Genomic DNA, 25,406 nt, shown 5'->3' on the forward strand with positions numbered 1-25,406 from the left:
CTTCGGTTAAAAAATTAATACTCTAGAGCTCTGATGTCTAAACTCCTACCACCTCTTCTAGCTTGGCAAAATATGAATTGAAGCCTAATTATTGCAATTAATTACTCCGTATGATTGAAGGAAATATAAAAAAACTTACAAGTAGTAAAAAAGTCAACACTCATCAAAACTTTAAAGCTTGAGCAATGGCCTTCATTCATTCCTCACACATCCCTTCATTACAAACACACCTTGTACGTTTTACTCTCTCAACCTCTGTTTCTCTCAAACTGCATACAGCTACTTGATCCATGGCAGAAGCCTTAGCAGCAAGACTCGCGTTAGACGCAGCGAAAGCCGGGATGAAGTTGGTGACTGGTCGAGTGGTGGAGGAGATAACACTTGCCTGCTGGGGTTTTAAGGATCAACTTAAAGTGCTCCAAAACAGATTCACCGACATCCAGGCATTTCTTGAAGATCTGGCAAGTGCTAAATATGCAGAGAAGAGCAAATTTGTGAATCTTTGGCTCACAAAACTCACTGATATGGCCTATTCTGCTGATGAACTCATGGATGACTATGAATATGATTTACTTCGTAGGAAAATTGAGTTGAAGAACAACCATCCATCATTCAAGAAAAAGTGTAGCAACTTTTTTAGTCCTGCTACTAACCCTGCTGTCTTCCGTATTCGGATAAGTCATCGGGTTTGCGAGATCCTTTCCAAGTTAGATGAGTTGGACAAGGAGGCCATGAACAATGGTCTACAAAAGGTGCAGCTAGCCAGAGAAGCAGTAGCATCCAGCAATAATACTGTTGGCTACTATGTTAATGTAACGTTGCAAGAAAATCGGAAACATGCTGCTGCAAGAGGTTCAGAATTCATTGGGAGGAAGTCTGATGGGGAGAAGTTGCTGCAAATGATTCTGAGTTCTACTGGCGAGGATGTTGATCGTCTTTCCACTATTGCCATTGTTGGAATTGGAGGTACATTATTTTTCAATGTCTAAACTCTAAAAAAAACACACTATTTAACACCAACCACCTTTATTTTTTAATATTTTAAAATGCCGCAACTTAAAATAAAATAAAAATAAGGTTAGGTATCACCGCCCACTGTCCGAGTCCGGCCACTTTTTCGACCTCGGGGCCACTTTTTTTTTTATTTTTCCAACTTTTTTTACCTTTGTTAACCCACTCCTAAACTACTCCGTTTCAAACCTATCTGTTAGATTTCGGGAAAATTCCTTGGATTAGAGTGTGTACCATTAAATAATATATATAGTGTTACAATACTAGCCCTAATCCTGTTAGGAAATCTAGTACGATAAGAATACAATCTATATCACAAATATATACAAATATATCCTAGCTCTGCGACAAATATTATAATAATCCTATAATATCTATCACACCCCCGCAGTCGTAGCAGGAGGAGGGCGTACGCTAAGATTGGACCTAAATTTCAGAATTAATTCTCGTGGTAGGCCTTTGGTGAAAATGTCTGCAAACTGATATCTAGTAGGAACATGCAGAACTCGAACTTGTCCCAAAGCAACCTTTTCTCGAACAAAATGAATATCCATCTCCACATGTTTGGTGTGTTGGTGTTGTACCGGGTTGCCAGAAAAGTAGATAGCACTGACAATAAACAATAGTAGCCTGCCGTAGAGGACAATGTAACTCGAGTAAAAGATTACGAAGCCAACATGCCTCTAAGACAACATTTGCGACGCCTCGATATTCCGCTTCTGCACTCGACTTAGACAAAGTATGCTGACGCTTAGATGACCAAGACACGAGGTTGTCCCCAAGGAAACAACAATATCCCGATGTGGAACGTCGGGTATTGGGACAACCTCCCCAGTCAGCGTCAATGTAAGCAATAAGTCGATGAGAAACAGTCGGATATAAATGTAAGCCGTGATCAATGGTACCCTGAACATAACGCAGAATGAGTTTCAATGCCTCAAAGTGAGGTTCCCAAAGATCATGCATAAAAAGACACACCTGTTGTACCGCATAGGCAATATCCGGCCTAGTGAAAGTGAAATACTAAAGAGCACGTGCTAAACCGCGATACAAAGTCGGATCCCGAACCGGTGGTCCTGTATCTGCACTAAGTATTGACTTAGTGTCAACTGGAGTGGCTGCAGGTTTACATGAGCCCATACCTGCACGCTCTAAAATCTCCTGTGCATACTTTTCCTGTGAAAGTAGAAAACAAGAGGGAGTATGAGTCACTGCAATCCCTAAAAAATAACTCAATGGACCCAAATAAGGATCGGATCTTTTTAGGAAATTAAAAAATTTGTGTAACCCTAAAAAAATCTAGGCTCTGATAACATGTTAGATTTCGGGAAAACTCCTTGGATTGGAGTGTGTACCATTGAATAATATATATAGTGTTACAATACTAGTCCTAATCCTATTAGGAAACCTAGTACGATAAGAATACAAACTATATCACAAATATATACAAATATATCCTAGCTCTGCGACAAATATTATAATAATCCTATAATATCTATCACTATCTGATTATAATTTGAATCGTTTATTATCTGAACCGATATGAACCCGAATCCGCATGAACCCGGATAAACTTGCTCCCAAACCAACTTGTTTCAAACCAATCCGATTATAATCCGAACCCTTTACAATCTAAACCTAATTAAAACCGCACAAAAATAGATGGTAACCGAACCGAATTGATACTAATCTGAATTGAACTGAAACCAACCCAACCGCCAATTGAATCCGTCTCAAATCGACCTGTTTCATACCGAATCGAAACCGAACTTCATATTGTTGTGGCAGTGGTACTCAAAACTAATTCTCTTACAATATCTAATGGATATCGTCCCGGTCTTCCCTAAGAAATAGCTCCTTTTAAATCAAATTACACATACCTTTTTTAGGTTCAACATTTCCTTTCATAATACTAGAATTTGAATTTAGTGCTATGTTTAACCAAACTTACATTTATTCCACTTTTAATAATAATTTGTGAGTCCCTTCACCTTTAGCATTTGCAACATTTTTACTTTTGATGATATATATCTCCCAATAGTTATTACCAAATTGCTTTATTATAGGAGGATCGTCTCACATAATTGATAATGGATAATAATCTTTTATCTTATGTAAACAGGACTTGGCAAGTCAACTATAGCTCGGAGGCTATATGAACATGAGAATGTTGATATGCATTTTGGCAAGAAAATTTGGATTTGTGTTTTCGAGGATTTCAAAGTTGACAGACTTTTGAATGAGATGGTTGACCACCTTACATCATCCAAATGTGACTTGACAAGCACTGGTGCAGTTACAAATAAACTTGGAGAACTGTTAAAGGGGAAGAATTTCTTTCTCGTGCTAGATGATGTTTGGGAAAACAATCAAGACTCATGGAATTCCTTAAAAAAATGCACTTCTTAGCATTAGTGATTTACGCAGATGTGTATTTTTGATTACCACCCGTAGCATTGATGTCGCAAATAAGGCACATGCCTTTTATCAACACAAACTGGAAGGATTATCCGAAGATGAAGGATGGGCTCTATTACAGCAACGAGTTTTTTATGAGACATTTCAATATAATTCTTCTTTTAGTGATGTTGGGAGAAGAATTATTAACAAATGTAAGGGTGTTCCTTTGGCGATAAAAGCAATCGCTGGCATATTACAGTCAAAGACGCACGCATATGAATAGGAATTGATAGAGAATAAGGAATTATGGAAATGCCAACCAGGAGATGTAAATGATATCTTGCCATCGTTATTGTTGAGCTACAACCATTTGAATCATGTTTATGTAAAGCAATGCTTCGCATACTGCGCAATCTTCCCTAAGGATTCTGAAATGGAGAAGCATCAATTAATTACTTTGTGGTTGGCGCAAGGATTTCTTCATGATGAATGTGCAACCAACAACTCCACTTCGACATCGGAAATGGTTGGTGAGAAGTATTTTAATATATTGCTGAATAATTTCTTCTTAGAAGAGGAGAAAAATGATAGTGATGACGGTCGAATAAGGTACAAGATGCACATTTTAGTGCATGATCTTGCAGCCTACGTTTTAGTGAAGGAATTTTTGGTCTGGAATGCTGGAATCAAACTGGCAGACGTCTCTCATGTTCGACATTTGGCTTTTGATTTAGCAAATTATGAATCTTTACCTGAAGCTTTTACTCTTACGACAGGTTTGGGGACAAGAAAGCTAAGAACGATGCATTTCTGTAATAATGTGCCTAGATGGAACAACTCCACTTTAGGCTATACACGATACATGCGAACATTAATCATGGCTGATACTAGGCTAATAGAGGTTCCATTAATTATTGGGCAGCTTGTTCATCTAAGGTATCTTGACCTATCTCATAATCCGTTAGATCTACTATCGGAGTCGATTTGCAAACTTTATCAACTACGGGCACTGAGAATTGCAGGTTGCTCTTACCTTAGGGTACTACCTGGAGAATTGCATAGGTTGGGAAGTTTTTTTTTTTTTTTTTTTTTTTGACAAAGACAACTAGAAAACAAAACAACCAGCAAAGAAACCAAAAGCAAAGAGAAAGAACTCTCGCTAAAAAGACCATAAGAGAAGCTGACGACGACGAGCACGAGCTGCCAACCAGTGAGCCGGAGCAACTTCCGAGCGAGAAACCTTACTAATCCAACAGGAATTGAAACAAGAAATTGCATCCCTGACCGCATCAATCAACCAAATGCAGGAAATATCATCAAAACAAGAGCGACGCAGCACAGAAGCCAGGACAGCACTATCAGTGTAAAGGATAAGATTTAAAAAATCCCTACGCCTAGCAGCCTGGAGAGCCCAAAGACAAGCTTGAAATTCCAACTGTAAAGCTGAAGAAGTCCGACTAGCTTTAGCACCCCCACCCAGGACCAAAGGAGAAGAAACCTGGCGGAAAACCCAACCTGTGCCGGCCATTTGATCATCACTTTGCCAAGCTCCATCAAAGATAATACAACAATCCATATTGGTGGGAACAGAATCCAGACCCTGAAGACGACTACACGAGATCTGGGGGGAAGGAGAAACAGTAACCCGTCACGAACGAGAAGAAGAATTTCCCAACGTAAAAGCTGTAGAATGCCTTTCAACCCACTCGGCAGAAATGTGTAGAATTGAATCTGGAGACCAAACCGCCTGTCTGAAGATAATGGCATTGCGGGTTAACCAAATAGCCCAGAGAAAGGAGACCAACTTAACAAGAGAGTTCCAATTTCGAGACCGCCCATAATCAGAAACCAACGTAGTAAACCAAATAGCAAAAGGTTGAACTTGAGGGAGAGAAGGCTGAATACCTACCGAGGAGCTAAAAACCTGAGAAACCAACGTACAGTCTCGGAAAGATGAGAGGTAGTCTCCAAGTGTTCCCGACAAAAGACACAGACTGGAGAAACCGGGAGCCCCTGAGCATGCAAAGTAGCACTAAGAGGAAGTGCATCATGAAGGAATTTCCAACAAAACATTCGAAACTTAGGTAGGAGAGGCATACCCCAAAAGTGCTTACACCAAATAGGAGGAGCAGGACACTAATTATAGAGTGCATTGATTGGCGGACTAGCAAAGCATACGCCGATTTGGTAGGAAAGCGACCATCTCTCGTAAATTTCCAGTACACAAAATCATCCATTAATTTTTGCGGACGATCAAGAGATAAAATTCTTGCAGCATTAACATTATTAAACAGCTGATGAATCTTAATAGTGTCCCACGCGTAAGAATGCGGATTAATGATAGAGGAAACATGAGTCGGAACTTCCGACTCACTTAAATCTGATCTAAAAGACACTTGACCTCCAGGAGCCCAAACATCGTCGAGGAGACGAACCGTAGACCCCGAGCCCACCTTCCAAGCAACGCCCTGCGCCAAAGTAGGCTGAGCTTCCAACAAACCCCGACAACCCTAAGAAGGTCGAGTCACCCGAGTGGAGCGAAGAGTTAGCAATGTTGGGTACTTCGCCGATAAAATCCTAGAAACCAAAAGCTGAGGGTGAGTAAAAACACGCCAACGCTGTTTAGCCAAAAGAGCAGAGTTAAAGCTCTGAATACTCCTAAGGCCTAGGCCCCCTAATCCTTTTGGGAGCTGAAGTAAGGAAGACGAGCGAAGAGCCATTCCCCTAGAGGAGGAAAAGGAGCGCCACCAAAACCAAGCTAACATCTTGTCCACCTGTTAACAAACAGAGCCCGGGACCTTGAAAACTGACAAAATGTGATTAAAAGAAGCGACAAGGACCGAGTTAATAATAACGAGCTTGGCAGCCGAAGAGAGACGGAGAGGACCAAAATCAGAAATGCGTTTCGCAACTTTATCGATTAAGAAGAGAAAGGTCGAAACTTTACTTTTTCCCAAGTCAACCGGCAAACCCAAATAAGAATCCAAGGTATCTCGACATTGAAGGCAAAGAGAATTCACCAGATAATCATGATAATCTGAAGGAGTATTGGGGCTGAATTTAACGAAAGATTTCTGAAGGTTAAGCAGCTGACCATACATACCACAGAAATCTGATAGCAAACTCATCAGATTATCACAAGCTGCAGGAGACACCTAAAAAAACAGCAGAGAATCATCGACAAAGAACAAATGCGAAATAGAAGGCGCGCCCCGACAAAGAACATGCTCGAAAGAACCTCCAGGCACAGAACAAACAAGTACGATGAAAGTGGATCACCCTACCTAAGACCACATTGAGGATAAAAGGTGGACGATGGATCCCCTTTAACCAACACCTGATAAGACACGGTAGAGTTGCACTGGTGGAAAATATGAATCCAATAAGGAGGAAAACCATAAATTCGGAGGACATGAAGTAAAAAATCCCAACGGACCCGATCATAAGCTTTATTCATGTCCAACTTCAAAGCTGCATAAAAACGCTTCCTAGCCTTAGAGGCATTCATGAAAGTAATAACCTCATGAGCTATAAGAGCGTTGTCCGACATCAAACGGCCAGGAATAAAAGCATTTTGACAGTCCGAAACCAATGAAGGAAGGACCAGACGAAGCCTACTAGTCAAACATTTGGCTATACATTTGTACAAGACATTGCATAAACCAATCGGATGAAACTGAGTGACTAGTTCCGGGCTATCCACCTTAGGTAGAAGAGTAAGGAATGTGCGATTCCATTCTTTCAACATATAACCATGGGAGAAAAAATACAAAATAGCTCCAGTGACAAAAGGGCCCACCGATTTCGAATGAACCTTGATAAAAGCTGAAGAAAAACCATCTGGGCCTGGAGTTTTATTATCATCAATACTAAACATAGCCACCCTGATTTCCTCAGCCGTGAAAGGAAGCAACAATTGTTGCTGTTGGGTCGAAGAGAGAGAGAGAGAGGGAAGTTGAATCTGATCCCACCAGGACGACTTAGAGACTAGGGAGGAGTCTTTAACAGTATAAAGATCCTTGTAAAATGAAAGAATCTCTGATTTAATTTCCTCCCGATCAGAAGTCCACAAATCATCTGAGATTCTTAGACTAAGAATCTTATTATGACGATGACGAGACTGAACCGAGGAGAAAAGAAGACGAGAATGAGACTTGCCATTCGCATCCCACTTAATCTTGGCTCCCTGACTCCAAAACATAAAAGCCGCCTGCGCTTCATCAATTTTCTCCTGTCTCGAAGTGAGAAACAAACAGCTTTCCGCTCGAGAATTTAAGGTCGAAGCACTTTGAGAGACTGTCAAAGCTAACTTTTTCCAATCAATACCCCATAATCGTTTATGAGTCATACACCAGACCAGAAGGCGATCCTTGATGAGTGATAACTTTGTGGATAGAGAGAAAGGAGGGGATCCAGGGATAAAGGTCTAAAGAATTGATTCAATTATGGAAGAGACCTCATGTGCTGACAAACACCAGTTCTCAATCCGATAAGGACGCCGAACAACTGATTCTTCTTCTGATTCACGTAAAATAATAGCAGCATGATCCGAGAACAACATTGGTTGATGAAGAACAGAAGCATCTGGGTGATCCTCAATCCAAGAAGGAGAGGCATAAGCCCTATCTAGACGTTCCAAAGTAGGGTCCAAATCAATCCTATTATTGGTCCAAGTAAATTTTGGTCTCAAAAAAGGAATATTAACCAAATTCAAATCCAAGCGCCACTGAATAAAATCCAGTCGACCTAGAATCGAGGGACTACCCCCTATTTTGTCGGAGAGATATTCAACCTGATTAAAATCTCCCAATAACACTACATTTGGAGTAGAAGCCAAAATAGTAGCAATTATGTCCCAAACCTCTAATCTATCTGCAAGATGAGGCGCACCATACACAAACATGATATGCTTTATTTCATTTCCCAAACTGTATTTACAAAGGATGACATTTGGCGAGGTAAAACAAGAGCCAAACTACAAGGAGCAAACCAACCTATAAACAAACCACCGCTAAGACCTAAGGCATCGAAACCACAACAACCCAAAAAAGGTAACTATGCAAGCTTTCTAGCTACAGCAGAAACAAAAGGCATAGTTTCCATTAAAAAGAAAACATCTAAACCAAAAGAGCGGACTAAAGACAAGATGTATGGAATTTTAGGGGAGTCCGCTTGCCCAAGGCCCCTACAATTCCAAGCTCCTAACTTCATCCCGACTTGGGTGACCCATTTCGGGAGGCCATCGATCCCGCTGATGAAGAAGCTGTTGAAACCGAATCCGACCCACCCTTCCTCTTCTTACAAGGAAGCAAACAGGGGAGACAACCCGAAACTTTCTGCAACTCCGAAACAGGAGGTGCTGAGGGTTCCAACGCACCCCCTGACCTCTTAGCAGGACACCGATTAAGGACCCACTGCCGAAATTGCTTGCGCCCCTTCTCGATCAGTTGGACAGCTTTATTTTTACCAGAATCTTTCAGAGTAGAGGAACTAGTGAGTGTAACCCGAACTTGATTGTCATCTAACACAATATCGAGAGTCGAAGGGGAAGAAGGAGGGGAACACTCCATTGGCACAGCTTCATCTTCTGGTTCCGCCACCTCCGGCGGAATTGGAAGGCCACCATTAACAGGAAGCTCAAGGGACGCCTCCACTCTTTGGACTAGAGATCCACCAACAGCAGGAAACTCCGGATGGGGGTTTGCTGGTGGAGTAACAACCGGGGAAGTGAAAAACTCGAACACATCCGAAGATGAATCTGCAACATAACCCGAGAATTCCGATTGATCAGAAGGGTACGAATTCGAAAGTGAAGGAGAAGGAGACAAGTGACCTTCCTGATCAAATGCCCAGTTACTTGGCCCAGCACCAAAAGGATCATCAAAAATAGGACCATGGGGTCCTAAAGGGGGAGGAAAGAAATTCGGAATCTCTAGAGGTAACTGAGGAACAAACTGGTCTAATCTTGGATGAGGAACAGACCCCGCTAAATCAGCCTGATCAATGTTGGGCCGGCCCAACTTAGGAACCAAGGCTGACTCATATTAATTAAAAGGGGGGTGAGTTGGAGAGTGAACTTGAGAGGAGAGGATTATTAATTGTAAAGCCCAAGGAGCTGAGTTGGAGCCCATCTGAACCTGGCCCATCGCAGAAGGAACGTGGTGTCCAATATTGAGATAAGGATCAGAAGACCCGAAATCATATAAGCCCAAAAGACTTCTTCTTGCAGCACTACACCTTTGCACCCTGTCACGTGGAACAGCATCCATAAGTGGCGCCTCATTCTTCCATCCCCCAAGATAGTACCAACGATTGTCGACTTCACTTGCATGTTGGACACGTGGAGCAAGCATGTCTGTCTCATTAGGGATCTCAAGCTGTTGATTAACCGCCCGATTAATGTCTAAATCGCGCTTAAGAACTTCATTAGCTGCACTCCGGTAAGCTGATGGAGTGAAAGGAGGAAATAAACCTGGAATCACCGAGGACGGCGGAGGATGGCTGTCCGAAGCAGGAGAATCCATACCAAGACCTGTATGAGTAGAAACAACCCCTTCTTCAGCTCCGTCATAGTCAGACGGATAAGAGTCCGCTGGAAATTCGGACGGATCATCTTCATCGTGGTCCCTAAACCACAATTCCGTTGTCCAAACTCGAGGACATGGAGCTATTCCGCGGAGAGCATTAGTATATAAAGGGGTATCGGTAGGGCCAAATAAAACACGTACGTCGCTTTCGTGAAGCCTGCGAAAGCGGCGTTCGATATGAAAACGAACAAACTCATCATTATTGGGACACGTATTCTGACCGTGTCCGACAAAACCACACTTTTTACAGAATCTGAAAATACCTTCGTATTTAAAACGAACCCACGTGACTTGATTCTCCCTCGTGGGGAAATAACAACCCAAAATCAACGGCATGGATAAATCAACTAGCAATTTAACACGAGGATATGGGATAGGAAACTCACCAATTCCATCGGTGTCCTCCATGGTAATCTCACCCACTCGAGAGAGAATCGAAGCTGCCACTGTTGGGGTAGAGAATATAATAGGAAGCCCCTCGACTCGAACCCACATATCAACCAGGTGCAAGTTCATGTTTAGAGGAACAGACCACCCTCGGAGACGCTGAAGCACCATTAGACTTCCCTTGAAATGGACCCATCCTCGAGCATCTAGTTCATCCGCATCTTTCGAACATCCGCAGCAGAACACCAACTCCTCTTCACCATAGGGGAAAACCCGAACAGGCGCTCGCAGGTGCCAAAAACGCATAACCAACCGTTGTACTAAAGAAATAGAAAAGTCACGTTCATCCCAAAACCTTCCTATGACACAACATTCCCAATCTATAGAATCATCATCAGAGAGAGGAGGAGAGGCAACGACTTCCTCACCAAGAAGATGAGGAGAAATAAAAGTTCTAGTGTTTAGATACCGAGGCATAGTTGAGAAACGAAAAGAAACTTGTAGTGTAAAAAAGAACACCAGAAAACCTAAGAACAGTAAAAGCTAAGGAAATATGAGAGGTTCTCTCACTAGGGACTTTCTCTTACTAGAGAGTTTTTTTTGACATTGTACGAAGGAAAATACTTTAGTGGTTGGGAAGCTTAATACATATAGATACGAATAATTTCTTTTTGGCATCAAGAAGATTACGACAATTAACTAATTTTCAGACTTTACCTGGCCTTGAGTTGCGTGACGATTGATGAATTAGGACCTTTAGATCAAGTTAAGGGTTAGATGAAAATCAGAGGTCTTCAACATGCCAAAAACAAAGAAGCAACAAGACAAGTTGGCCTTGTTAGGAAGGACAAAATTGTGACACTACATTTGGAATGGAATATATACAGCCAAGCAACCTCTCAAAATGATGAGGATGTTTTGGATAGCCTTGAACCTCACCCTAACTTACAATCATTATATGTAAACGGATTCATGGGTGTGGGATTTCCTTCGTGGATGATGGCAATGGTTGTAAACAACGGTAGTCATCCGACATCACTTATGAATCTTACAGAGGTGAAGCTAAGGAGTTGTAGGAAATGCCAACATCTTCCTTCATTAGGGAAACTACCTTTGTTGCGGATCTTGTCGCTTTAAGAGTTCGATGATTTAGAATGTATAGAGGAGGCATTTTATCATGTGATTGGGACTGCAAATGAAAATGTATCATTTCGTTCCTAAGTGTTAGTTGAGACGAACACTACAAGAGGGGTTGAATTGTATGTGAGTTCCTATTACTACTTTTTGCGGAATATAAATAAACTGTAAAGGAACTTGCAATGCACACAGATTTTTACGAGGAAACCTTCCAGGGTCCAACTGGAAGTAAAACCTCGACCCTTCCTAAGGGATTTTCAAAACCAGGATACTTCACTATAATAGGGCAATCCCAAATTACAACCTATTATACACAGACCTTTACTCACAAGTTTCACACTGAACTTGCTACACAGTAGGACCCTATCCTACCAAATCTAAGTCCCAAACTTAGATTCACTTGTACTCCCAAAGTACTCTCTTAGCCTCACACTAGAAGCTTACACACTGTATGCAAACTATAAATTACACACTCACCTAAGAACCCAACCAATACAAAATATATGACACTAGTATATGTTAGGCAAGCTATGCACGAAACCCGAAACTAATATGACAAGATGATAAGCTTGAAAAACTTACACAATTAAAGCACGAGTGATTTCTTCAAGCATAAACTCACGAAAACTATGAAATGAGATCTCTACTATTTATACAAGATTAACTCGTATAGCAAGTAGGGTTTTCAAAAGATAATTATGTTAATTTTAACTAAATCTCAAAACACGATTTTTAAGTAAATCTAGTTTTAAATAAAATCTTTTCGGAAAATAAGATAAAGAAAGATTATCAAAAAGAATAACATCTTTTTGATATTCTGATTTTAAGAAATATTTATTTAGAAAATCTTTTCCTAAAATCTTTTTTTTTTTTTTTATCTTTTCCTTTTTATTAGATTTGTCAAGCTCTTGCCACGCTTCTAATAGATTTCATGCATATCCTACTTAACATATTTAACAACACATCTAGAAATTAAAATCTTAACTAAATTAAGTTGTTGCGCCATTTTATTCTGCACTCGAAGATTGCTTGGGATTCACGCAAACCAGGACCAAGTTCCTGCTGTCTTCAAGTTCCTGTTAGGGAACTTAGATAGTTCTTGTTAGAGAACTAAGTTCCTGTTAGGGAACTCTTCTTTTATCTTTTTTAACCTTCTTAAAGTATTCTCTTCATGTTCTTCTTAGTCAAGGTTACTCTTCCACCACCAAGGTCCACTTCACCTGTTCTTAGTCAAACACTTAAAGAAATCTTTAGTCAAGTTTGCTTGAGTTTAAGTCTATCATCATCAAAACCTTTAAGCTTCAACAATTTCCCCACTTTTGATTATGACAAACTTAAGAAAACTCTTTAGAAGATTAAATAAAACAAAAGGTTCGTATTTTTTTTTTATTTTATGAACTGAAAAAAAACACACAACAGAAAATAAGACAAAACAAAAGCAAAAATAAGAAAAACTCAAAAATAAAAACAGAACTCAAAATTAAACTAAGTAAAGAACTACTGGCATCAAATCAGACAGAGGTTTCTGATACTTTGAGAAATAGGTTTCTGATACTTTGAGAAAGTTTTGATACTTTCTCAACTGGAACCCAAAACAACTTTAGCCTCAAAGTTTGCTTCTTCTTTTCCCCCTTTTGGCATTATCAAAAAGTCCTGATTTTTCAAGGGTATTAAGCATCTAGCCACAGCCCCACAAGAAATTCATCAAGTGTGGGAAATTGAAGGCAGCGCTGCTAACTTCCCTTAAGTTAGTTCCACTTTCCTGCACAAGCTTTCATAACATACACTCTGATAGGACTCTCGTCCTCATCATCACTAGGCGGCCGAGCTGTCCTTTTAGTCTTGGCCATAGTGTCATGCCATGCACAGACACAGACACAGTCGGATTCAGGGACGAGTGTAGTATGGGACAGGCGGCACCCCTAAACCTAGATTTAGCCTTCCCAGGTGATCGGCTGACAGCTATTCTAGGTCGTCCCGTGTGTGTTTGTGATACCATTTATAAAAAGGGAAGAGCAAACACAGGCGGAAAAAACGAAATGTAAAGAGAGAGAAAGAGCAGGCGGTTACCTTGTGAAGGTACTGTTGAAAGTTGTTCGAGCCGACTGTGTCAAGCGGACGAAAACAAGCGACAGGCGGAAATGTTCTTTTAAGGAAAAGTCAAAGATTCTCTCAGATTCTCTCAAGTGTTTTTTCGTGAACATGCTAAAAATGAGGGGCAATGATGATATTTATAGAGGGTGAATCCAGGGACAGCCCTGTAAATTACCCAGATGGGTAAACATTAAAATTGATCACCCAATGCATGTGTGACAAATGTCATAGAGTGGCAAGCCACGTCACATCTGTGAGGGGCAAATGTTTTGGGTAAAATAACCCAAGACACGTGGCCTTATCATAAGCTGACACGTGTCAGCCCCTGGGAGGCCCAAATGGATCTCTCATCTAATGACACGTGTCACTCCAAACAAGCTGGAGAAAAGGCTGCTTTTTCTGGCCCAAACCCCAAGAAAGCCGTATTACGACGCAGCCCACCAAATTAGGTTAGAATGACCTAAGAAAGGGCACTTTTCCCAATAACCCTATAAATAGAGAGATTTCCCTCCATTTATGGGGTAGAGACATTTATTACAACAACCCTACATTCTCTTACATTAGAGAAAACACCTGATCTCGGAATCTGAGAAGATCTCACTCTACTTTTTTCCGCACCTTTTTACCTACTTCATACACGTTCTAACTTGATCGTCGAAGGCGGAGCTCCAACCAACCGGAGTCTTCGTTGCTTTTGCAGGTACAAGCGCCGTTGGACTAGTCTTCGAGCTGTAACTCTCCCGAGGACAAAAACACCCAAAACAGGTTGGGTGACGAATCGGCCGGTCGGATACGGATGATGATACGTCCAACCCATCACCCGATCCATCACCCGACCCATCCATCCACCCGTTAAATAATTAATGTATATTGTAATGTTAGGAATTGACATTTGTTTTTAATTTAGTAAAAAGGAACGAGTATTAGAAGGATGTATCTAAGTTTTAATTAATTGATCACTTTTTTTTTCAAATCTCGATTTTAATTATTAAAGTGAAAAGTTGTATTTATATATTTATTTCACCCGAATTATCACCCGATCCACCCAATTCATCCATGGATGACGGATGGATCGGATGTGGATGAAGGAAGATTAGTTGATGGATGGGTCGGGTGATGGATGGATCGTTGGTGGATGGAGGCAGATAAAGCATCACCCGACCCACCTCCGATCCATTGCCATCTCTAACTATAATAACCTTTAGTTGGGATTAATATGAGAAGAGTGGCCATAATTCGGATTATTTATATGAATTTTTCCTTATTTATTTTTTATTCTCTACATTATTTTTCTTCGTGACCCCTTTTATTCATTTTCTTCTTTACAATTTTTTTTTTTATTTTTTATTTTTTTTGTGTGTGTGTGTGTGTTTAGAGAGCCACAAGGGCAAATGATGAGAATCGATTCCAAGATCACTTGTAATCAGGAAGAGAGCTCTAACCACTTGAGCTATCTCTCACTCTCATTTTGTTCTTTACAGATTCATTAATTAATTTGTTTATTTATTTATTTATTTTAAAGTCTTCACTTTAACTATCCAAAACAATACAAATTCTTATATGTGACTGGCCACATCGTGTTGTCAGCCATCATAGGGGTTACTTCGTTAGTGTAATAGGGGTTACTTCGTTAGTGTAGCAAGGTTACTCGATCAGTGTTATAAGGGTTACTTGGTCAGTAATACAATATTTACTTCATCGGTGTTATAGGGGTTACTTTGTTATTTTATAAACGGACACACGGTGTGATCAGCCACGAGCTAAACAACACAAATCAAATGCTGCTAGAATTCTAGCTTTTCTTTGCTCAAATAAGATGGCGATTTTCTACTTTCAAATACTACTTTTATCGTTGTTCCTATAATATGATCATGACTTGTGGTTCTACTCAAAATTGCTTAATTAATGGCATTGTAATCATTTTCCTTTTTTCATTTCTTTAATATAGCAACATGGGGAGGATATACTTTCTACAGTGCTACTCTTATTTAATCTTAACTTCTTTAATTGAATAACGGTAAATCAATAACCATTAAAAAGAGGAAGCTTTGTCAAACATTTTATTTTGAATGAATTAATTAAAATATATGGAGAATGGACTCACGCATAAATATTTTGAATAGGTTTATCTATTATTGGTACTCCGTAATTGATTTCTAGGGTGGGAGGTTTGTTCCATTGCCGTTGCTCCGAAACCCTTAGCATTAATACATGCATTTCGTTAATGAGTAAAAAAAAAAAACATAAAGCAAGCAATTCCTGCTTCTGATTAAAATCAGGCCTAAAAATAGGCTACAGCAATCCCGAAATTCTATCTCCAGTAGCAATGAGCAGACATCTTCTGCAACTTCTACTCCTCAGTTGAAAATATGCTGCTGTATGCCTCGAGCTTGTTAGAAAATGTCAACATTCATTTCCCGTCATTTGCATATATGCGTCCCTAGGCTTTTTCCCATCTGCATAAATACACTAATACACCCATATAGTTTAAGGGGAAAAAACTTCAGGGAACAGCTTCTATGGTATTAGTAAATTATACATAACCAAATGTTTAACGCAGATAATAATGTCATTTAAACCAGTGAACACTTCGTTTATTAAAACTCGTTAGAGGTGTATAATAACATCACTCAGAAAAAGCAAGAAGTTGTAATGCTTTTACATTTTATTGAAGCCATACTTGGTAAATGCAGCATCTTGATAATCTCAAAGAAAGTAGCACAGTATACTACAAACTAGCAAATGGATGAAGTGATTACTCCATGGTTTGAAAAACAGCGTAATTGAGTTAAAAGGATAACCAATATAAGGTCAAAAGAGTTAGGGAGGCATCATAACCTTGTGTAGTTTTCCAAAGTACTAAATCTCTAGTTCCTAAATCATCTGTCAACATGACTAAAGGATAAATCCTAAGTACATTCTATTTGCTAATAGGAGAAAACAAAAACTGCCCAAAACATGAGTTCGTTAGTGTACAGTTGACAGAGTACAGTCAAGAACAAAAACATTTACGATAATTGCATTCCTTCTACAACCAACAAATGATGTAGCAGTCATTTCATTTGATGCAAAAACATAAAGAAAAGGATATTGAGAGAGGATACAATCCTAATCATATTAATGAACCACAAAACATACTTAAACACATTGCGACAACCAAAAGTAGTAGATTAGAGAAACAAACCCCAATCAATCATTGCAAAAACCTTTGCAAGTTTCATACAATGGCACTGGTATAGGTTGCCTGATACCTGTAAAATGGGTAAAACTTAACTCAGTCTGCATATTTGTTTATTATGGCCTTCAAAGGTCTACAACCTGTAATGTAAACAAAAACAAGAGCTCATATTAACAAACACACACACATCAACAAAAACACATAAATTGAGTCAAAAGCTTATGTCCAGCCAATCATTAGGCTCCAAGTCTTACTTAAGTAAATTGACATGATTAATGACTTAATGAGTGAACTTCAATAATATTTAAACAAAACTTCCTACCGATTGCTTTACTAATTACTTGGTGCCTGTGGAATTTGGAAGACTGTAACTATATAAGCCAAAGAATCATACTTCCTTCATCCTTATCTAATAAGACAAACTTCTCTTTGTTTTCATAAATGGCATGGATACACTAAGCTTCTATCATTTCTCTGATTTTAGACCCATACTATCCACTTACTATAATGCTCCTCCGTATCTTTTTTTATACCCAATTTGACTTTTATTCACATACTCCACTTAGACCAACAAATTTTTATTTATCCTTACCATTTAAAAAGTTTGACATAAGGCTCATGAATAGTGTTTGGACAATTATACTATTTAATTGTTTATTTACTTATTTTTCCCTCGTTAATGTTAATTGTCTTTTTTTTTTTTTTTTTCCTTTTGAACTCTTAAGAAAAATGTACAGACATTTATACCCCTAAAAATATCCGTTTACATATTCTCCCTCATTAATGTTGTCAACAACAAAATTTGTGACATAAAGCCAAACCGAAAGAGCGACCTAAACATGCCTAGCTATATATGGCGTGCACGGTTAGCCGCCCTAGTATATATAAGTAATAAAGAAAACATTTATGTGGATTTGGTTAGAATCGTCTCAATGTATAATTTCCAAATTTCAACTTATTATAATTAATTTTTCACCTTGACGAGCATGAAAAGCCAAAACATGTAAATTAAAAAGGCACAGACCACTACCCTTCAACTATAACAAAAATAAATAAATAAACAAAATATAAACCTCACTACCTACTAACAATAATAATAATAAAAATTAAGAAATAAAACCCACTACACACCATCACCCGATAAAATAAGTTCATTAAATTTATCTATATTTTTAAGTCAATCAAATTGTGTCAACTAAATAGGGATGGAAAGACTATAAGAAAAGTTTAAATTGGATAAACAAATACAATATTAGATGTATTAAAAAGATACTTCATATGTGTTTTCATAAGGTACTCAAGATAGTCAAAGGTACGCTGTTAGAAAAGGGAAAAGATATGACTACCCAACTTGACATGAACAACGGTCTTATAATTCTAAGAAAGCCATTACAGCCGCTAGACAATCTATATGTTCTCTGTCCAGTATAGATGAATGCATCAAATATTTCTTAAGAAAGAACAAAGTAGCTCTATATGTTTCCAGTCCAGAATAGATGAATGCATCTAAAATCTCTTAAGACAGACCAAACTTGCCGATCTTGGTAATAGCCTTAGTCCCAAATGATTTGGGGTCAGCTAACATAAATCATCATAAGGAACCGTCCAAAAAGGAACAAGAGCATAGCAAGATAATTGATTGAATAAAAGTTTGAAAAAATAAACTAAGGCATGAAAAGTTTTCTAGAATCAATAATTATCATGGCAACGTTTTAAAGAAAAAGTTTATTTATAAGCACTCCCTCATCATTTTCACCAACTCATACCCTGCTAATTAATGCTCAAATAAATAACATGGAAACAAGAACAACTAAGGATCAATGAGCATTGGAGTGTCAGATATATAAAGCTTCTTAAAACAGCGCTATCAATTGGGATTTGCAATTGTTTCTCACCATATGAGAACAAAGTTCAACTGCTAATTGTCACATCAGTTTAACTTTTAGTTTTGTACCTGAAAGGGTTTACTATTCCTTTTAAATTCCCATGAACTCCCAGAGCCATCGTTAGAGTTCTAGCTCCACAGTGCATTTTGATAACATAATCAACCAAGGAAAACAAGTCTCATGTTCATGACTTATTGAGTAATGTAGTACTTTAAGACCTTAAATTTAAGCAACAAGCTAACCAAATGTCCAAATATATTGTAGTCGGCTAAAAGTCTAAAACTAATTATGCAAATGTGGAAACATGACCAAAAAAGAAGAATATTAGATGTCCCAAAAAAAAAAAAAAAATTCCTGACCCGAAGTGGAATTGACCCAACTTTGACCCAAAACCCGAAGTTTACCCGACCCAAAATTGACCCGATACCTAAAGTGACCCGAGAGCATGTTTCAAAAGAAATCTCATCTAATAAGCCCACACACACCAAAACATGAAACTAATCACATAACTTATACCAACATAACCAACAAAAACTAAGATATTTGTAAGAAACTCATTGCCCTTATACATGACATAATCTATCAAAGATTCAAAGAATGCAAAAACTTCTGAAATGTATACTTACCCAACATCTAGAAGCAAGACAAGTCAACGCTATCAAAGAGTATCAGCTCTTTCCGTAGTCGGTGGTACATCAATAGTGCTATGATAAACTTGATGTATATCAGGTACAACACCTTTAAATGGTTCAATGAACTTCTGAACAAACTTAGGCTCAGTCCAAGTAGCAATATTTAGAAAATTGTAACCCCTAAGCAAACCTTTCTCCTTCAGAAAAAGCAGCAATTTATGTCTAGGCAACAGTCTTTTCTCAAGGCTATACGCCATCAGGTTATAATGCGATGCCAAGAAAGCAGGCTTATAACCAAGCACTTTCATAAGAAATTCCAACTTCTTTGTGATCCTTGCTTCAGAGTATCCCAAGCAATAAGGATTTTTCCCAATTAACCTCAAGACCTCAGAATGAGTCCATCCATAACTCTTAAATATATCACATTTACCCTTAACACTCTCCTCCTTATAACAAGCCAAGTAAACACCAGGCAAGAAACTAGGAGAATCACGAGGAATCCGAAACTTATCTTCAACTCTAATTAACAAATCACGAAATATGTCCGTCTTCCTGACCAAGACTCTTGGTTGCTGAAGCATGAATTTTGCAATTTTATCATTAGAAACTCCATAATCTTGCAGCAATTTAACATTGGGAATCAAATAATTAGCAGCATTAGCAAACGAGAACCAATTCGACCGCTTCAAGATTTTAGCAACTTTGTAATTACTACCCACAACAACCCTTATAGCATCTATTGCAGGACCCGAAAGTCGGGTTAACAACAAAGGATTAGCCACTATAGCATGAACTAAATCAGACCCAGAAAATCCCACCTCTTGAAGAAGCTTAATTTTAGGTTTTAGGGTTTTGTCAACATTAGAACATAGGATTCTAGGTTCACGAGCAACTACCTTTTTAGTTTGGGGTTGTTCAAATCCAATTTGTTTAAAGAAATCAACAATTGAAGCAACATTGTTAGCGAAATCAAAATCACTGACCTTCTTGGCCTCTTGATCTTCAAGAAATCGAGATAATCTGGTTGGAGAAAGGGGTTTTTTGCTGGGAAACCCTAGATAATCAACCAAAAGAGCCTGCAATGGTGGATGAGAATCCGATGATGATGATGTTGAATACAGTAAATGGCGGCGGCAGCCATGGATGATGTATAGAGGTTGGAGTTGATGACTGAATTTGGGACCAAACTTGAGCATTGTTATGGCGGGAATTATCACTGTTTTTCCTTCAAAGTCTCAAGTGACTCAATCAAGTATGAAAAAATAAACCAACATTGGATAATAGTGGGCCGGCAATTTCTAACCCACCCGAACAATATTATTGTATTTTATTACTCTATCATAATACTCCCTACCTTCCTATTGTATTTTATTACTCCATCCATATTTTATTACTTGTTCCATTTTTCTTTTGAGACTGTATTTTATCTTAGGAAAATTTGACATTTGGTACCAGGTAAAGCACCTTGCTTCACATTTACTACCCCTTTAATTTTTTATTTTTTTTATTTTACTACCACTCAAACACACTAACTATTAAATTAACTACCACTTAACAGTTTATGTTAAAGAAACGTTAGTGGGGCCCACACACTTAACTACCTCCATCTAACTCCATCTCTCTCCCCGTAACTCTCTTCTCCCTTTCTCTCTTCTGCCATTAATTCTTCCCAACCTCCATAATTGACCAAGTAGAAGTCTTTTTTTTTCCTTTTTTCTTTTCGAATCTTTCTTTCTCTCTCTTTCACTTGGTCAATCTACTTCTCTCTCTAACTTATCCTCAGATTTAGGGTCTGTGTGCATGTAAGAAGTTGATTGAAGGAGGAGGTCCTACTGGAAGCAACGTCAACTTCATTGCTAAAGTGGAAGCTTGAAGATTCTCCTGACAACATTTGACAAGTAAGAACCCTTTTTCGTACTTGTAGTGGTCCAACAAAGCAACAATTGTGGTCAATTTGCAATATTATACTGTTAATGTGGGCAATTTAGACAAAATTATTGTTTTAGTAAACCCTAGATTTCTGCGCTTAGATTAAGTTATTCCCTAATTGTGCAATTAACTAATCATGTGTGGGTATACAGTAATGTGGTATGATGTGTTTGTTTATAATTGTTACTTTGTGTATTAAAAATTGATTTTTTGTATGTTTGACTTGCTTTAATTGTAGAAAATATGGATGGTGAGGATGATACTATTGACATTAAGCTTAGGTTATTTGGAGGGTTTGTGGAAAAGCATCGTAGGGGGAAGTCATATTTGGTTTATGAAGCTGGGTTTGTTTTTTGGAAGTATGTTGTCCCAGTGTCTTTTGTGAGGAGTGTGAGTTACTTGAGGTATCTTTGTAGTGAAGGGTTTATTGCGATGGGATGGGAGGTTCCTCAGATTTATAGTTTGTGGTATAAGGAGAAAGGAAAGACTTGGGCAACTGGGAAGAGGAGGATTGATAATGACGATGATGTTAGAGGCTTCTTAGAGTCCAAACATAGTGAAGGGCATGTGGAGCTGTTTCAAACTGTGAGGTTGGAAGAGTGGGACAAGTATCACCCTCTTGTTGTAATTGTGTCAAACCCATCCACATCCAACCCATCTGCATCTTGATCACACCCACCCCCTTCTAATCCAACTGACCCAAGTCCAAATGATAATGGATCTAATCCATCTAATTCAAACCCATCCTACAGCAATCCCTCTCAAACACAACATTGCTAAAAAGTAAAAGGCCCAACAGAAACCAAACAGACCCCAGATTTGAGCATTGTGCCAGTGTGTAGGAGTAGCCCAAGGTTGAGTAAGTGTACTGAGAGTGAGCCAACTAAAACTACCTTACCTAAAGCAAAACTGAAACCTAAAAAATCTAAAAAAACCTATTCAGTCTGTTTGTAAGAGCTGCCCTAGGTTTGTCAAAGAATCTGGGAAGGAGGGGGCTGTGAGTGGTGTGAGTGAGAAGGGGAAGGGTGTTTCTAGTGAGGTGATTGAGCAGGAGAAGGTGAACAAGAAATGGAAGTCAGTGAGAAAGTGTAAGAAAAGGCTATTCAAGGATGAGGATTGTGGATCAGAGTCTAGTTCATCTTCTTTTGAGTTAAGTGATTTAGACATTGAGTGGAAGGCCGGTGAAGAAGAATTGGATGACAGTGAAGAGGAACGGGAAGAGTGGCATATACAGACCAAAAGAGGTCTAGTAGGGGTGGTGGAAAATAGCTTCAAGGTTGTTGATGTTGGTGAGCAGTCAAATCAGAAGCTAAATCAGCTAGTGAAGGACATTGGGTGTAAGAATCTTGAGCTGCAGGTGGAGGACAGTGACTCAAATGAACTCAGGTCTCTACATGGGTCAGATGAGGATGAAGATTCAAGCCCCTGGTTCAAAGAAGACACTGACTTTAAAAAGCCAATTGTTCTCCTAGACAAGCAGAAGTTCACCAGCAGTGCCGTGCTTAGGAAGGCACTCAGAACTCATGCTATAGAGAACAGGTATGAGTACTACTACCTGCATAATGGAGGGAAGAGGATAACTACATTCTGTAGGAGGAGGTGTAATTGTGAATGGAATCCAAAGAGAAGTCAACTGCCTCTATGCAAGTGTGGTGATGAGGTGAAGAAGTGTGAGTTTAAGGTGTCAGCAAGGAGGTTGTATGACAGTTCAGCTTGGCAAATCAGAGAGCTAAGGCTAAAGCATAGGTGCATGAGAAGCAAGATGAATGCTTGTATGTCAGCTGAGTACCTGGCAAGAGGTGTGTAGAGGAGTGGAGAAGCAATCCTACATGGAAAATCAAGAGTTTCAAAGCAATGCAAGGGTGCTAAAGGAGCTAGGAATACAGATTGGTTACTCTTTGGCTTGGTTAGCAAGAGCCAGAGCAAAATTGATGATTTATGGTTCAACTTTAGAGCAATATGCAAGGGTTTAGGATTATGGAAAAGTTGTGCTTAAGTATAATACAAATAGTGGGGTGTATGTGGTTGTTGATGGTGTAGACAGACCAGAACCCCCTATTTTCTTGAGGATGTACATCTGTCTGGCAGCTTTGAAGAATGGGTTTAACAAAGGTTGTAGGCCTTTCATAGGCCTTGATGGTTGTCATTTAAAAGGGGCCTACCCAGGTTAGATACTGGTTGTTGTAGGCAAGGATGGGAATAATCAGATATTTCCCTTTGCTTAGGCAACACTTGAGGTGGAAAACAAAGAAACATGGGGCTGGTTTATAGAATGTTTGAAGAAGGATGTGGGTAATTGCAGTGGTGGCTTAAGGCTCACTTTCATGAGTGACAGGCAGAAGGTGATGTTATTTCCACTCAACTCATGCATTACACCTTTTATTTTTGTCCATAACACTTGTGGTACATTGAGTGTCACTAACTGTATTATTTATATTTGTAGGGGCTGCTAGAAGCCTTTGATGATCTTGTGCCATTAGCTGAAAGGAGATATTGTGTAAGGCATATCTGGGCTAACTTTAAGCTCCAGTTCACTGGTTCCACTTTCAAAGAGCTTTTCTGGAATGCAGCTAGAGCAACTACTTTGGTTAGTCTCTTGATCCTTTAGTAAACTCTTCCAATTATGTGATTTTATGTGTTGTTTGTCTAGTTTTGAACTATAGTTGTTTGTTTGTGTATTGTAGTTTGATTTTAAGGTTGCAATGGAGTCTATAAAATTCTTATCAGTTGATGCTTTTGAGTATCTAGAAATATTCCTGCCAAACACTGGTCAAGGCGTGCCTTTGATGATTTTTGCAAGTCCAATATGCTTCTGAACAATCTTTGTGAAACATTTAATGCTGTTATAAAAGATGCAAGGGATAAACCCATTTTCACTCAGATGGAGTGGTTAAGGAATTATATGATGAAGAGGAATTGTGAGAAATGGGAAGCAGTTTAGAAAGTAGATGGGAAGAACATGCCATATGCGGGTAAGGTTTTTGGTAGGATAGAAAAGGCAGCAAGATATTGCATAGTCCAGATTTCAAGGGGGGATAGCTATGAGGTGAAATTGAATGGGGACCAAGTCACAGTTGACCTAAGACTTAGGCAGTGCTCTTGTTACCACTGGCAGGTAACTGGGATCTCATGTGTACATGCATTTGCATGTATATTAGATAAAAGAGTGGACCCAAATGACTATGTGGATGCTTACTACAGTAGGGCCACCTATGTTTTAGCCTATGAGGCTGCAATTAACCCTATGCCAGGACCCAAGCTTTGGGATAGGGTGGACCTCAGACAACCAGTTCCCCCTCCAATAAGGGTAATTCCAGGAAGGCCAAAATCAAAGAAAAGGAAGCTTGAAAAGGGAGAGTTTGCATCTAACAACAAAAAGCCACAACCAAAACCACCCAAATTTCAGAAAAGGTGCAGAGACTGTGGTCAGCTTGGTCGTTATGCAAAGACCTGTGGGAATGAACCTAAGCCTGAAGTTGCAACCTCTGAGCCAAAGACATCAACCAAACCTGTCCTAAACACACCTTGGTTGCAGGAACAGAGGAGAAAAAAGGCACAAAGGGCTGCAAATAATGTAAGCTTGTGTTATACGTCCTATCTTGTTTTGCCATGTTTATTTATGTCAAATATGCTTATCTCAGTCTGAATTCTTATTGCCATACAGACTATAGCTAGTGCAGGGCCATGGAGCATTGTAAATAGGTCATTCCCACAAGATCAGAACCAGCAGCAACCTGCTACTGCATCCACTCGGCAATCTCAAGCATCTACAACAACAAGAACAGTGCCAGTAAAGAAGGGAGCAAAGGGCAAGAGCAAAATTTTTTAGTTCAATTATGTACCCTTTGTAGCTTATGTTTTAGTGAATGAACAATTTTAAGTATCAACTTTTGTCTTTAATGACTAAGTACATTAATTTAGCTAGCTTTTGGAACAATTGCACAACTTAACATTTCAATGATAACAAATTAAGTTTGTTGTCCCATAAATGTTGCATTTTCCATTCATAGCTATAGTTGTTACAATTTCAAGGAGTCCACTCCAGTTCAGCAGACTTACGGTTACATAACCACAACTAACAGCAACTATCCTATGCTTACTTCAAGTAAAACACCAACTAACAACAACAAACTTAAGCTAAGATAACCACAACTAACCTAAGCTT

At 39.0% G+C, this 25,406-nt stretch overlaps 3 protein-coding genes across 3 annotated transcripts; 1 reads left to right on the plus strand and 2 right to left on the minus strand.

The window, feature by feature from the left end:
* Positions 1-290: 290 nt before the first annotated feature.
* LOC145575384 (putative disease resistance protein RGA3) lies at positions 291-3,694 on the plus strand. The gene is made up of 3 exons (XM_081633262.1): positions 291-966; positions 3,134-3,329; positions 3,439-3,694. Exons 1-3 carry the CDS (start codon positions 291-293, stop codon positions 3,692-3,694), a joined length of 1,128 nt encoding a protein of 375 aa, XP_081489388.1.
* An 876-nt stretch (positions 3,695-4,570) lies between these two features.
* LOC145575385 (uncharacterized) lies at positions 4,571-8,314 on the minus strand. Its single transcript, XM_081633263.1, has 7 exons — positions 7,868-8,314; positions 6,749-7,720; positions 6,267-6,566; positions 5,940-6,185; positions 5,511-5,879; positions 5,353-5,424; positions 4,571-5,032 (listed from the first exon to the last, which is right to left on the minus strand). The coding sequence occupies exons 1-7, from the start codon at positions 8,312-8,314 to the stop codon at positions 4,571-4,573; spliced, it is 2,868 nt and encodes a 955-aa protein (XP_081489389.1).
* Positions 8,315-15,748: 7,434 nt separating this feature from the next.
* On the minus strand, positions 15,749-20,579 carry LOC145576515 (transcription termination factor MTERF8, chloroplastic-like). The gene is made up of 2 exons (XM_081634262.1): positions 19,307-20,579; positions 15,749-16,934 (listed from the first exon to the last, which is right to left on the minus strand). Exon 1 carries the CDS (start codon positions 20,506-20,508, stop codon positions 19,339-19,341), a length of 1,170 nt encoding a protein of 389 aa, XP_081490388.1. The 5' UTR covers positions 20,509-20,579; the 3' UTR covers positions 15,749-16,934; positions 19,307-19,338.
* Positions 20,580-25,406: the final 4,827 nt, after the last annotated feature.

Source organism: Chenopodium album, chromosome 13, assembly GCF_948465745.1.
Source record: "Chenopodium album chromosome 13, dcCheAlbu1.1, whole genome shotgun sequence".
NCBI lineage: Eukaryota > Viridiplantae > Streptophyta > Magnoliopsida > Caryophyllales > Amaranthaceae > Chenopodium > Chenopodium album.

Excerpts from the sequence above, each read along its gene's own strand:
- LOC145575384 (XM_081633262.1), top strand. The coding sequence starts at position 291 with ATGGCAGAAGCCTTAGCAGCAAGACTCGCGTTAGACGCAGCGAAAGCC. Across the intron at positions 967-3,133 it reads TGCCATTGTTGGAATTGGAG|GACTTGGCAAGTCAACTATA; the intron begins GTACATTATTTT and ends TTATGTAAACAG. Across the intron at positions 3,330-3,438 it reads ACAAATAAACTTGGAGAACT|ATGTGTATTTTTGATTACCA; the intron begins GTTAAAGGGGAA and ends TGATTTACGCAG.
- LOC145576515 (XM_081634262.1), bottom strand. The coding sequence starts at position 20,508 with ATGCTCAAGTTTGGTCCCAAATTCAGTCATCAACTCCAACCTCTATAC.
- LOC145575385 (XM_081633263.1), bottom strand. The coding sequence starts at position 8,314 with ATGTTTGTGTATGGTGCGCCTCATCTTGCAGATAGATTAGAGGTTTGG. Across the intron at positions 6,567-6,748 it reads ACTCTACCGTGTCTTATCAG|GTGTCTCCTGCAGCTTGTGA; the intron begins GTGTTGGTTAAA and ends CTGTTTTTTTAG. Across the intron at positions 6,186-6,266 it reads TCTCTTCGGCTGCCAAGCTC|GTGGACAAGATGTTAGCTTG; the intron begins GTTATTATTAAC and ends GTTTGTTAACAG.